The 13,310-nt window shown below is 32.0% G+C and overlaps 3 protein-coding genes across 5 annotated transcripts in view; 2 read left to right on the top strand and 1 right to left on the bottom strand.

Moving 5' to 3' along the window:
* Window positions 1-2,604: 2,604 nt before the first annotated feature.
* On the top strand, window positions 2,605-5,581 carry LOC138124874 (uncharacterized). Its single transcript, XM_069040058.1, has 2 exons — window positions 2,605-3,524; window positions 3,574-5,581. The coding sequence occupies exons 1-2, from the start codon at window positions 2,727-2,729 to the stop codon at window positions 4,015-4,017; spliced, it is 1,242 nt and encodes a 413-aa protein (XP_068896159.1). The 5' UTR covers window positions 2,605-2,726; the 3' UTR covers window positions 4,018-5,581.
* A 1,278-nt stretch (window positions 5,582-6,859) lies between these two features.
* The window catches only part of LOC138124872 (uncharacterized), a 93,546-nt gene continuing 87,095 nt past the window's right edge, over window positions 6,860-13,310 (top strand). The window contains exons 1-2 of one of the 3 annotated variants that reach the window (XM_069040055.1): window positions 6,866-7,721; window positions 7,771-8,501. In XM_069040055.1, the coding sequence (XP_068896156.1) occupies window positions 6,924-7,721; window positions 7,771-8,214 (1,242 nt within the window). In that variant the 5' untranslated portion in view covers window positions 6,866-6,923 and the 3' untranslated portion in view covers window positions 8,215-8,501. Of the gene's footprint in view, window positions 7,722-7,770; window positions 8,502-13,310 lie in introns of those variants that run through there. The other 2 variants (XM_069040057.1, XM_069040056.1) reach the window with 2 other exon arrangements.
* On the bottom strand, window positions 10,918-12,382 carry LOC138124877 (uncharacterized). Its single transcript, XM_069040062.1, has 2 exons — window positions 11,530-12,382; window positions 10,918-11,462 (listed from the first exon to the last, which is right to left on the bottom strand). The coding sequence occupies exons 1-2, from the start codon at window positions 12,316-12,318 to the stop codon at window positions 11,016-11,018; spliced, it is 1,236 nt and encodes a 411-aa protein (XP_068896163.1). The 5' UTR covers window positions 12,319-12,382; the 3' UTR covers window positions 10,918-11,015.

Raw genomic sequence — 13,310 nt, 5'->3', positions numbered from 1 at the left:
AAAAATATTTGTGACACTTCTTTAACAAAATGAAGATTTTCTGTTGATCGTTACAATACTGATATTAGTCCCATTTATAGTTTCAGTTTTCAGTGCGTTAAGATTTTCAAGAAGAATGAAACTGTGTAAAACACCTATGTCTTTGTCTTATCATGATGGAGTATTATACTCGTATTTATTTGGTCTCTTATCGGATAAAATTTTGTAGCTGATTAAACTCTGTGATTTTTGTAATTATCCTAAAGTTGATAACATTGTGTTTTGTAAAAACCAAAACTGTGTAATCTTAATTTCCTTTTAATATATTAAAGTAAACATACACTGCGTTTTTTATTTCGCTGAACATACAATGTAAAATGGCTAAGTTCAGTTCTAAAATGGACAAGTCAATTCATTTGAAATAGGCAACCAGACTTACAGACCATGAATCGTATGTTCAGTAAAATAAAAAAACTCACGGTAGATATTTGGGTTTTGATAAGATGAAAAGAGAAAGAAATCAAATTGCCATGGAAACATTTTTAATTAAGGGAAATGAAAAATTCTAGATTTACTTTTAAAGAAAATGAAAAAAAATTAACTTAAACAAATATTATGAGAGTACTGAACATAATAAAGACAAGAATTTAAGTTTAAAATTTAATGTATTCAAGACAATGGGTCGTATGCATAAAGTTTAGTAAAAACTTACAAGTATAAACTATAAGTAAAAGTATTTACTTGTAGTAAAAGATCAAAGTAAACGTAAATACTTAATTTCGTATGCATAAGCTTTTACTTCTACTTACCAGTACCTACTAGGGAAATCTGAAGTATATACTACCATTTTCCGTGTAACTTACAAAGGTGTAGTATTTACTACGGTCTTCTTCACTTAGTTGTTTATCAGAAATTTAACTTTAATGATTAAAACCCAGCTGCAGCGGTAAGGTCGTTTTTGTCATTTTTGATAATTTTGCTTGTATTAGTCGCTTCCAAAATACGAAAGAAAAATGTTGTCCGATTCAGAAGTAGAAACTAAATAATCTTTACTATCTCAAATGGGGTTTGTTTTTTTGCTAAAAGAAGAAAAAATACTTCTTAATAAGTCACAAGTTCCAACAGTAAAAATGAAGCAGCAAAGTATTCGAATCAAATTTTGGTAAAGCAATTTCGCCCGACCAAATAAAGAAAAAAATTACTTGACCTGACCTGACCTGAAAATTGATTTGAAGAAGAAAACCGATTTGAAAGCAAGGGGAAATAAAAAGAAAATATTGTTGAAACCGTGAGAAGAAGAAATGTTGAAACTGCTGGAGACTGACGGCAAAAATTCAGAATTTCAAAAAATTCCTGGTAAAAAAATTGATAAATATGTATACCTAATCGTCTGAAGTTTTCTGCAAAAATTCAATAAAAATTGTTCCTGGGATGTCAAATAAGGGTAAGTAAGAAAAATCATCATGATAATTATGAATTTCAAGAAGTTCTACACCAAGATCACGATTAAAATGATTCCCGCTCATCTTCAGGCGCACATATTTGCACAAACGCAGCCATAATCAAGACCGAAAGTTATTTTAAGGTTGCTAATTACCAGACTTGAAAAATTATAAAGATTTACTCCAAAGTATAAGTAGTTGCTATCTGTTATGCATACCAATGTAAGTATTTACTGGAAAATTCAGTAAATCCTGAAATCATTAGTAATTACTTTTAAGTATAAGCATTTGCTTATTTTTATGCATATGAAAGCTAGTATTTACTTCAAAAATTGCTAGTAAAAGCATTTATTTCCACCTTCTAAGTAAATGATACTTTATAGGTATTTGTGGTAACTAAGTAAATGGGTAATTATAGGCATAGCCCTGTAATATTTAACAGGCACGTAGAAGAGACCTGTAAAGACTTTACAAGGCTCATCAAAAAATAAATAATCAAAACTAATTAAATGATTTTTAAAAAAAGTTTATTACAAACACAAACAAATTTAACTATCAATTGTTGCAATTACATACGTTAATAATGCATTTTGATCCGTTTCGCAAGTCATTTTCATATCGTTCCTGGGATCGAATCAGTAGAGAGCCGCGCTTGCAGCGTTGGTAATTCCGTGGTTATTTTCTTGCATTTCAAGAAAATCGCTTTCAAAGTCTTCATCGGGCATTAAAGCCATTCTTTCTTTTCTTTCTTTTTGCAACAAATTTCACAAAACTTCTGACAGTATTTTTGTTGTTTATCTCAACACCATGACGACGTAGGTATAATTGCCCCACCGCCTTTCATTACAAAATTTTTATAAACATAAATAACAATCAAAAAACGAAATTTAAAGGCTGAAGGTGGAAATAAAAGTTTGTATGCAACTCGCTTAGCAATTAATCTTTACTGGGCTTACTGGCTTATGGAGACTCGTTCCTTACGTCACTCGTCCAACAAGTGCCAGCGCGCCCGTAAAGATTAATTTACTAAGCTCGTCACATAAATAACTATTACTAGTCTTTATGCATACGGGCCATTATCTCTGAAGACTTGTGTTTTAAATTATTACGCAATAGATATTATTTGCAAGTTTAGATTAGATGGTCAAAATATTATCAGCTTGCAGCTTCAGTTTTTAAAGAATGACTTGCCGATAATGAAAAGTTATCTCATCAGACCGTTACGTTAAATCTTATCTTCGGTTTTGTATAAATACAGCTTAACTAACAACAAATTACAGTTCATTCTAGTTTGTATCCGTCTAGATGGCAGCAAAAGCAATGATTCGAAACGAAGATGAAATTCGTTTTTGGTTAAAAAGTGTTTTAACGGAAGAGAATCTCGATGATTTTTCTGTAAATATACTAGGGAATTCAGAAAAAGGCGATGGATACGCTGGAGACATAGTTTTCGTACGTTTGACAAGTGCTATTGCTCATGCTGCAAAGGAATACAATCTTGTGTTAAAATGTAGCAAACGAAGTGAAACTTTGCGAAAAACAACACCAATCAAAGAAGCTTTTACTAATGAAATCTACGTGTACGATACAGTGTTGCCAGTTTTTACTCAGTTTCAACGCAAACATGGAATTGAAAATCCCTTTGATAGTGTTCCAAAATATTATGGCAAATTTACAGACGAAAATACGGAAGTTCTAGTTTTTGAAAATTTGAAGATTGTTGGTTACTCTTTGTGGAATAAGAAGAACCCGTTGACGAGAAAACATATAAATATGGTTGTGGAGGAATATGGTAAATTCCATGCTATTTCCTTTGCGATGCAAGAACAGCAACCAGAAAAATTTCAAGAATTAAGTAGTGAATTGCAGGATGTTTTTAAACTGTTTATGACATCATCTGCTTTCGAAAATATGTTTTCAAAAGGTTTTGATGAGGTGTGCGACTTGTTGAAAGGTGACCTCGACGATGAAACTTTAATTACATGGAGCAACTTTAGAAATCAATTTAATTATATTTTCTCCGATATGTGCGAACAACCGGACGTGAAAAAAGTAATCCTCCATGGAGACTGTTGGAATAATAATTTCATGTATAAACACGCTGTGAGTTTACAATTTCTGCTTGAAATATTGCTAATTACTAAGTTTTCAGTTTGGGAACGAAAGTGTACCGTTAAAAGTAGCAATGTTGGACTGGCAGATATCAAAGTATTCTTCGCCGATTGTTGATCTGTCATACTTCTTGTTCGCTTGCATATCCAAAGAAGACATAGAAGATTTAGATGAAATTTTGAGACTGTATCACAAATCTTTATCATCACATTTACACAGAATGGGAGCTGATTCTAACAAATTGTATCCATTAGGTATCTTTTTAAAAGACTGGAAGAAATTCGGTAGATTTGGTGCTTCAATGAGTAGTTTATCGTTCAAGGTTTGTGCAACAGATTCCGACGAAGTGATTGATTTCGTCGAAGCTGTTGAAAATGGGGGAGATGTTGGTTCAGTGTTCTCGTACGATGTTAAAGACAAAACCACTTATAAGAATAGGGCAAGACATGTTGTAAAATATGTGGTAGAAAGTGGTCTTATCTAGTTTGCAATCTTATAAAGTTATGTACATGTAGAAACAGAAGTACTTATCTATTTATATTGACTCAAGTTGCAACAAAACACTTTATCCTTGCAACAGCACTTTTATGGCATTAGTCATTTGAAATTACTTTAAAACTATACTTATATGGAAAATATTCAATCCAAATTATGATTTTCTGGTACCTTTGTGCCTTTATTTGGTTCAAAAATATTGAAAAAACGCTGTTGCGAATGACAAGTGGTTTTTTGCAACTTGAGTCAACTATACTTATAAATACAATAGTTATTTTTGTATTAAGTGCGCAAAATGATTGTTTTTTGTTGGCGCATTCGAATGAGTTTTTGGTCGAGACCGTCAGGTCGAGACTTCAAACTCATTCGAATGCGCCAACAAGACAATCATCTTTCGCACGAAATACAAACACTATTTTTTCTACAACCACATTTTAAAATTTTTGAATTTTTACATTTTTGTAAAATTTTCTTTGGATGCTAAAATATTCGTGAAAAAGTTTCCTTGGATGCTAAAATACGAGTATAACTATTTTAGCATCCAAGGAAACTTTTTGACAAATATTTTTTCACTATCAAAAATGACATACTTTGCGACTTGATAACGATGCATAAATGTCACGTTTTTTTGACGGTTGTAGAAAAAAACATTTTTTTCTTCAAACGTCCGTAAATATGACATTGCACTGCTGCATTGATAATGCTAAAGTGTCACTTCATTGTCATGGCATCTAACGAGCTGACCAGCGTCCGTGAAGTTATTATCTCCGCTGAAGAGCGTCCGTGAAGTTATTATCTCCGCTGATGAGCGGCTGTAAAGTAAACTAGTTAACTCATTTGAAATTCCTACCTGGCTTCTTAACATGCGGCTACCAGCCGCAGCACATAAAACTTCATTTTGCTCATCATAACATAATATACTATTATTTTATTGTTTTATTCTGGCATTACTCCATAATATTACCTATACATCTACGTACATTTTTTCATTATTAGTTGTTATCAAATAAGGGATTAGAGAGTTATGTATTAAGAAATAAATTAAAGAAGCTTATGTTTGAACAATTCCAAAATGTAGTAATAATTATAGATTAAATACAAACAAATTAACAAGATAACAAAGTTGTTGAAAATAACGACATAGACATGCTAGAACAAAAGATTAGCTCTAAAAAAATATTTGTGACAGTTCTTTAACAAAATGAAGATTTTCTGTTAATCGATACAATACTGATATCAGTGATATCAGTTTCTTTTATTATTTCAGTGCTGAAGATTTTTAATTAAACTGTTGTGTATCTTTTTGTCTTATCATGATGGAGTATTATATTTGTTTTGTCCCTTATCAGATACAATTTTGTAGATGACTAGACTGTCATTTTTGTAAATGTCCTAAAGTTGATAGATAACATTGTGTTTTGTTAAAATCTAAACTGTGTAATCTTAATTTCCTTTTTATTGTATTAAAGTAGGTATATAACTATATTGTACTTATTACTATTAAGGTATATAAATACAATATTTGTGTGTTGATTAAATGAAAATTGCCACCATCTTTTAAGTATGATCTGATCTTGTCTCAATAATTTAGTTAATTCTAAGGACATTTAAGGCGCTTGACATCACTTGTAATAACGTAAAACAGAAAATTAAGAAAGTAAGAATAAAGGTGTTAATGCCCAAGTTAAAAGTAAACTAACAAACTAAAAAGAGAAAGAAATCAAATTGCAATGGAAACATTTTTTATTAAAGGAAATGAAAAATTCTAGATTAATTTTTAAATACATAGAAGGACAAAAAAATAATAAGAGTATAATTTTTTCTATGAGAGTAGGTACTAAACATAAAGACAAGAAGTTAAATTTAAAATTTTATTCAAGACACATGCATTAAATTATTAGATGATCAAAATATACAGGTGTCCCAAAAATGGCGTACTAACGGTGCGCTACGGTGTAGAAGAGACTACCGTAAACGTTAGAAAAATGTTAAAAAAATTCTATTGGACTTATTTGCTGATTTGGCAGTCTTTGAAAGTGGCATTTAACAGGTAAATTATTTCAAAATATATTTATTAAATTGTCATGACAGCTACTTCTAATCGTACATATTATCACAAAGTACAAGATTACTCACTACCAATATCTAATCCTGCATAATAGAGAATTTAGAAGCTTTGAAAATCGAAAAAATTATTTTAAATCCACTACGGTAACATTGCATGGTAATGTTGTACGAATACATCTTTGTTTACATTGTATTACCGTTAATAATAATAATAATAAAAATTTATTTTTTTGTCTGAACATTTTTTTCCATATTTTTTTCGTGTACATTTAAACATCCTCGATACGGTAGTAAGTAGTTAGTACGTCATTTTTGGGACAGCCTGTATAATACTATCAGTTTGTTTTTAAAGAATAATTTGCCGGTAGGTTAAAATGTCAGCTCATTAGACTTCCGTTACATCATTGTTATTAAATATCGTGTCATCAACAATTAAGTTTTTGAGATTTTGGACGTATGTCGAAATCTACATGTTCAGATGCTCTGGATGCATGGAAGTATTTTTGGTTGCATATACCTGTTTCGATTTACGTGAGTATGTCCATTCTTCGTTTTTGAAAACACAATTACGAAAGTATGATTCAATGATGAATCTTTAATGTTCTGAAGTAAAAATCATTTTTGCGTTAAAATTTGATTAATAGTGACAGTTGTTTGACGTTTTTTTAGCTGACTTAGCAAAGATACGAAAAACCTGACACTGTCAATGTCATAGCGGCCCCTTATCTAAGTAATTGTTGATCGCACGGTATATCTTATCTTTAATTTTGTATAAATACAGCTTAACTAACAACAAATTACAGTGCATTCTAGTTTGTATAAGTCTAAATGGCAGCGAAAACAATAGTTGGAAACGAAGATGAAATTCGTTTTTGGTTAAAAAGTGTTTTAACAGAAGAGAATCTCGATGATTTCTCCGTGAATATACTGGGAAATTCAGAAAAAGGCGATGGATACGCTGGAGACATAGTTTTCGTACGTTTGACCAGTGCTATTGCTCATTCTCCAAAGGAATACAATCTTGTGTTAAAATGTAGCAAACGAAGTGAAACCTTAAGAAAAACAACTCCAATTAAAGAAGCTTTTACTAATGAAATCTACGTGTACAACACAGTGTTGCCAGTTTTTACTGAGTTTCAACGCAAACATGGAATTGAGAATCCCTTTGATAGTGTTCCAAAATATTATGGCAAATTTACCGATGAAAATACGGAAGTTCTAGTTTTTGAAAATTTGAAGAGTGCTGGCTATTCCTTGTGGAATAAGAAGAATCCGTTAACGAGAAAACATATAAATATGGTTGTGGAGGAATATGGTAAATTTCATGCTATTTCCTTTGCGATGCAAGATCAGCAACCAGAAAAATTTCAAGAATTAAGTAGTGAATTGGTCGATATTTTTAAGCAGACTATGACATCATCAGCTTTCGGAGATGTCTATTCAAAAGGTTTTGACGAAGTGTGCGACTTGCTGAAAGGTGACCTCGACGATGAAACTTTAATTAAATGGAAAAACTTGAGAAAGCAAGTTAATTATATTTTCACCGATATGTGCGAACAACCGGACGTGCAAAAAGTAATCCTTCATGGAGACTGTTGGAATAACAATTTCATGTTTAAACACGCTGTGAGTTTACAATTTCTGTTTGAAATATTGCTAATTATTAAGTTTTCAGGCTAACAACGAAATTCTACCAGTAAAAGTAGCAATGTTAGACTGGCAAATATCAAAGTATTCTTCACCGATCCTTGATCTGTCATATTTCTTGTTCGTTTGCATATCCAAAGAAGACATAGAAGATTTAGATGAAATGTTGCGACTCTATCACAAATCTTTATCGTCACATTTACACAGAATGGGAGCTGATTCTAAGAAATTGTATCCATTGGACATCTTTTTGAAAGACTGGAAAAAATACGGCAAATTTGGTGCTTCAATGAGTAGTGTATTGTTCAAGGTTTGTGCAACAGATTCTGACGAAGTGATTGATTTAGCTGAAGCTGTTGAAAATGGGGGAGACGTTGGTACGGCCTTCTCGTATGATGTTAAAGACAAAACCAGTTTTAAGAATAGAGCAAGACATGTTGTAAAATATGTAGTAGAAAATGGTCTTATCTAATTTATTATCATATTATATTATGAAGAAACAAAAGTACCTGTTCACGTTGGGAAGAACAGCTGTGGTGCAAATGACTGACCTGTTACTATGACAACTCATATGAAAGTGAATGCCAAATGTATGCGATTTGCACCACTAATGTTCAATCCAACGTGAACAGGTTATAATAGTTACAATGTGTACAAAAACATTTTTATTTTATTGTTTTAGTCTGGTATTATTTCATAATAACAACAACAATAATATAGAGTGCGAGTGTAAAGTAAGAAATAAAATACTTTATGCAGGATTATATTATAATTTGACAATTATGCACAAATTTTGTTGGCATAAACATCTTTTTACGGACCACTTTACGCCCGTGGGCTATAAAGATAGGTAGGTATGTCAAATAAAAGTTAAAAATCTTTTTGGTGAAATTCCGAAAAAAAGTGCCACTTATCTTAAACTACCTAATCCAGAATTATATACTGGGCACTCATTTCTGGCGCTTTCTCAACCTCGTTCATCATTTCGTTTATTAATTTATTTATAACCGAAAATTGCAACTGGAAAAATGGCTACGGTTGTTTTCACTGTTCCCACGGTTAGGCGCAAAACTAAAAATTTGACGGAAGCACTACGCGATGCGAACATCTGTGATGTGGGCAGACATTTATTTATTAATGTTTGTTAAATGTTAGGTTTTAGGCATTAATCGTGCATAAAATAGTGTATGTACTGCGGGGGTGAACTGGCTTTTGTGCCCTTCGGCCACCTCAGGCCATAAAACCTTCTTACGCCTTTATTACATAAATAACTATTAAGTTTAACTATTAATGTAGATATCTGGCAAAAATCATACGACAAATCAAGCTACATTTACAAGTCGTCATTCTTTGACACTTCTGTGTAGATGGAATTCCGGACCAAAAAAGTTTTCCGTTTTCAATTTAAATTACATAAAGTGAGTTTTTTTAAGACTGGCCGTAGGATTTTACATACTAATTTTTCAATCCCCTGTTAACTTTTGTCCTCATGAAAATATTCAACCTAGTTTTGTAGTAAAGTTGTGGGATATGATAATGTATTGAAACAATTTCAATTTAATACCCAGAAACAAGGAATAAGTTAGCAAAAAGAAGTTTTTTGAATTCCGTTTGCTTCTATTTTAAATTTTCAGTAGGCTAAAACTTCACCTGACATTTGTAATTTTGATAGGTAATTGATTGTGTAATTGCTTAACTGCCTATGGAGGCCATTTTGAACATTTCATTTAATTTTTATTGAAGTAAAGAACCTTATTATAACAAAAAATGAATCTATCGTTGTTGAAGTAATGTTCAGACTATTTTTTGCAAATAACGTTTTGTTTGTAAATTGTGTATTACAACCATTTTGGTATCACAAAATGAAGTAAATTGTGGTAAATGACTAGATAATATTATTAATATTATTGTTTAATCTAAAAACAGCGCTAAGCTTTGTATTTTTTACAAAAATAAGAGTTAACAGGGGATTGAAAAATTAGCATGTACAGTTAATTTCAAAATTATAGAGTACACCTAATTTTCTACAGTGTGAAATGCACTTACATTTTTTGTCAATGATCAATGTCAATTTTGACAAACAAATTCCGAATTTAACCGGAAACGGGAAAGTGCTCATTCTTTCCAAATTAGAAGATGATCCGGAGGGTAGCCCAGTATTATAACATTGCGAAGAGCACCGTGCAGAGAATAAAACAGACAATATTATGGTGTTCTAAAATATCAGCGACATTTTATGTTGTGAAACTTACCTAACCTATCAAAAAAAAATAACGCTCAAATTTCAAAAAGCGATCTTTACATGTGGAAAAATCTGTAATAAATCGACTTCTTGATTTTTGAGGTGTACTCGATAATTTTGAAATTAACTGTACATTGTTTTTCTTTTGGTTTTCTTCTTTTGTCAATTGTATTTCACTATTTCTCAAAACTTTCATATTTACGTCACTTTGACATAGAGATAGGAAATAGTTTTGAGAAATAGTCAAATACAATTGACAAAAAAGGAAAACCAAAAGAAACACACTGTAAAACTCTATGGCCAGTCTTAAAAAAAACTCACTGTATATGGAATGTTGTAAATAATTTTTTCTTTTAGATATAGCTGCTTTATACCGGAACAAGCCATATTTTGTATTTAGAACTATATAAAAAAAATTGAAAAAAAATATTTATTTCATACTGTCCGGTAGATGCTCGATTACATCATCAATTTGAGTCCGGTAGATGAGTTATAACAGTATCAGAGCCGGAAAGTGTCACTTAGCAACACCTACCGGACTGTTTTCCTTTTATACATCAAATCTGACATGGAAAAGTGAAAAAGTCAAAAAATATTCGATCTAAAAAAACAATAGCAACGGCCGTTGCCACAGGAAAAAAGGTGATGCTATTTTCACAATATAATGTAATTTTTTAATTTTTGAAATAAAATGATGATGCACAAGAGACTTCCAGTATGAAATAAAATACGTTACGATATACATCCGGTAGTACTTGTAACAGGTACTCGTTTAGACATTCTTGACTCGGCTCCTAACGTCGCCTCGTTCATAATGTCTAACTCGTACTGTTACAAGTAACCTACCGGACTTATAACGTAAATTACTATTAGGAGTACCTACACACTTAGAATTCTGACGAATGCGATTTCAACACCGAAAGTAGCATCGTATTTAGAAGCAGTCGTATAGTACTCATGCTGCTGATTTGTTTAGAGCAGACTGAGTTTAATTTATTTATTCTAAAATAACTACAAGAACAACACCATAATTAAATTAAGTCATACTTGACAACATATTCAACAATATGACGCATTCTATTTTTGTAAAGTTCTGTATTCCTAATCCCACCTGCAAATGTGTGGCTGAAATCTTTGCCACTCTCAGCAGATTCGGTTATATCAACAACTTCATCTTTTTCAGTGGAACATACTTTCATTAGTAAACTACTCATCAGGATACCAAATTTACAGTAAAGTTTCCAATCATCTAAAAACTGATGGAAGGGGTATAAAACATTCGGATCTTCTACTCCTAAATCACGTAAGTAATTAGTAAAAGTGGAGTGGTAAGTACTTAAAATGTCATCCAAGTTTTCAATATCCTCTTTGGATATGCAGGCAAACAAGAAATATGAGAGATCACTTATCGGTGACGCATAACGAGATACTTGCCAGTCTAACATAGCAACTTTCAAAGGTGCCTTAGTGCTTTCATTCTAAAAACAAAATAAACAAAACGATTTAAAAAATAGCTGAACAGCACATATTTAATACATTACTTACTTCAAATTTGTGCATAAAATTATTATTCCAACAGTCACCATGAATTATTACTTTAAATGCTTCCACGTATGTGGTACCAACTACAGTTTCAATTTGATCTTTGAAGCTTCTCCATTTTGAGACAATCTTTTCATCGAGTTCATTTTTTAAGAGCTCACTAGTCTCATCTATACATCCTCTGAAAAGATTGACCAACGGACCAGCCGCCATGCCTTTCATATTTTCTTCTACCTTTTCGACTATTTCTTCAAATTTGTCTGGTTGTTGTTCTTTCATTGCAACTGAAACTGCATGGAATTTCCCATACTGTTTTATTACGAAGTCAATATGTTTTCTTTCTAGTGGTTTCGTCTTCGGCCACAATTCATATCCGCTTTTCTTCAAATTTTCAAGAACGATAACTTCTATGTTTTCTCCCTTGAAAGTTCCGTAGCATTTGGGTACACTATTAAAAGGGTCCTTGATTCCCTTATCCTCTTGAAATTTGAGGAAAGTGGGAAATACATGATTGTACATAAAAATCTCGTTCAAATATATTAGGATCATTTGAGGATTTTCTCGTAGAGCTTGACTTTGTTTGCTGCATTTTAAAACCAAGTCGTATTCTCTTGTTGATTGGTCTTCAGTTTTTCCAGATACAGATGCAAAGATAATGTCTCCCATATATCCCTCACCTTTTTCTGAAGTTCCTATCTCATTGACGACAATATCTGTTAAATTTTCTTTTCTTAAAGCTACTTTCAGCCACGACTTTATTTCACTCTTAATATCACTGTTAGGAGACGCCATAGCTTTTGAAACGATCACACCACTAACCAATGTTACCAACGAATTCACTTAAGTAGCTTTAAAATGATAATTTTATTCATTATCAGTAAGGGCCGGATTTATATGCACTAAAAAAGTCGAAATATGCATGCAAGATATGCTTCCGAGATTACAAAATATGCACCTAAATATGCTTTAAAAAATCGAAAGAGGCACGTTTTTTTTAATTTAAAATTTATATGAATTAAAAAATAATACAATTATAATACAATGTTGCTTTAATTACTATTAAAATGACAAACAAGGTACTTTTCTAAATTTTCTGGAGTAAAATTTTGTCTTCTGTCAGACAAAATATTTTTATATCTTGAAAACGATCGTTCGACATCGCAAGATGTTACCGGTGCGTATTCAAACTGTGGGATCTTTTCTACTGCTATGGTGCAGTCAGTGGAACCAAAGCCATTCAGCACTTGAGATATCTCGTATAAAACGGAAAATCCCGGATTTTTGGTTAAAACAGCTTCAAGTTTGGTATATGCCTTTTTACAAACTACACCTGGTGCCATTTTAAAAGAATCTCGGATGGTCGCTATTCTTTCCATATTCTTGACGATGGTTTCTCCTGTTGATTTCAGTGCTTTAATTGTCTGAACTAGAATTTTGAAGTGAGTGGCAATGTACGCTAATTCGTTTTGTATCCTGGCGTTATTAAATGCATGCTGTGATTCTTGTATTGCTACTGAGTCCGAACTGTTAAAACTATCAACAACCTAAAATGAAAGTTTTTTTTATTTTTATATAAGGTATAACATACGTACTTACATCTTTTATGGCTGTGAAGTTTTCTTGGTAAAAAACTGCTGCTTCGAGCCAAGTGCCCCAACGAGTTAGAACTGGTTCTGGTGGTAGTTTAAGATTCGGACACTTTTCTGTGTACACTTCTCTTCGAAGTGGCGCTTTTAAAAATACCTTTTTGGTGTTTGATATCAATTTATTTACCATGGGATATT

The sequence above is a fragment of the Tenebrio molitor genome, chromosome 2 (assembly GCF_963966145.1).
Source record: "Tenebrio molitor chromosome 2, icTenMoli1.1, whole genome shotgun sequence".
NCBI classification, from domain to species: Eukaryota; Metazoa; Arthropoda; class Insecta; order Coleoptera; family Tenebrionidae; genus Tenebrio; species Tenebrio molitor.
The sequence above is the reverse complement of the archived record's forward strand: the minus strand, read 5'-3'. Positions and strand labels throughout refer to the sequence as shown.

What these genes read in the sequence shown, in the direction of transcription:
- LOC138124877 (XM_069040062.1), bottom strand. Translation starts at nt 12,318, where the DNA reads ATGGCGTCTCCTAACAGTGATATTAAGAGTGAAATAAAGTCGTGGCTG. An exon ending in ATTTTATGCACAAATTTGAA is followed by an intron (nt 11,463 to 11,529) that starts GTAAGTAATGTA and finishes TTTTGTTTTTAG; the next exon opens with AATGAAAGCACTAAGGCACC.
- LOC138124874 (XM_069040058.1), top strand. Translation starts at nt 2,727, where the DNA reads ATGGCAGCAAAAGCAATGATTCGAAACGAAGATGAAATTCGTTTTTGG. An exon ending in ATTTCATGTATAAACACGCT is followed by an intron (nt 3,525 to 3,573) that starts GTGAGTTTACAA and finishes CTAAGTTTTCAG; the next exon opens with TTTGGGAACGAAAGTGTACC.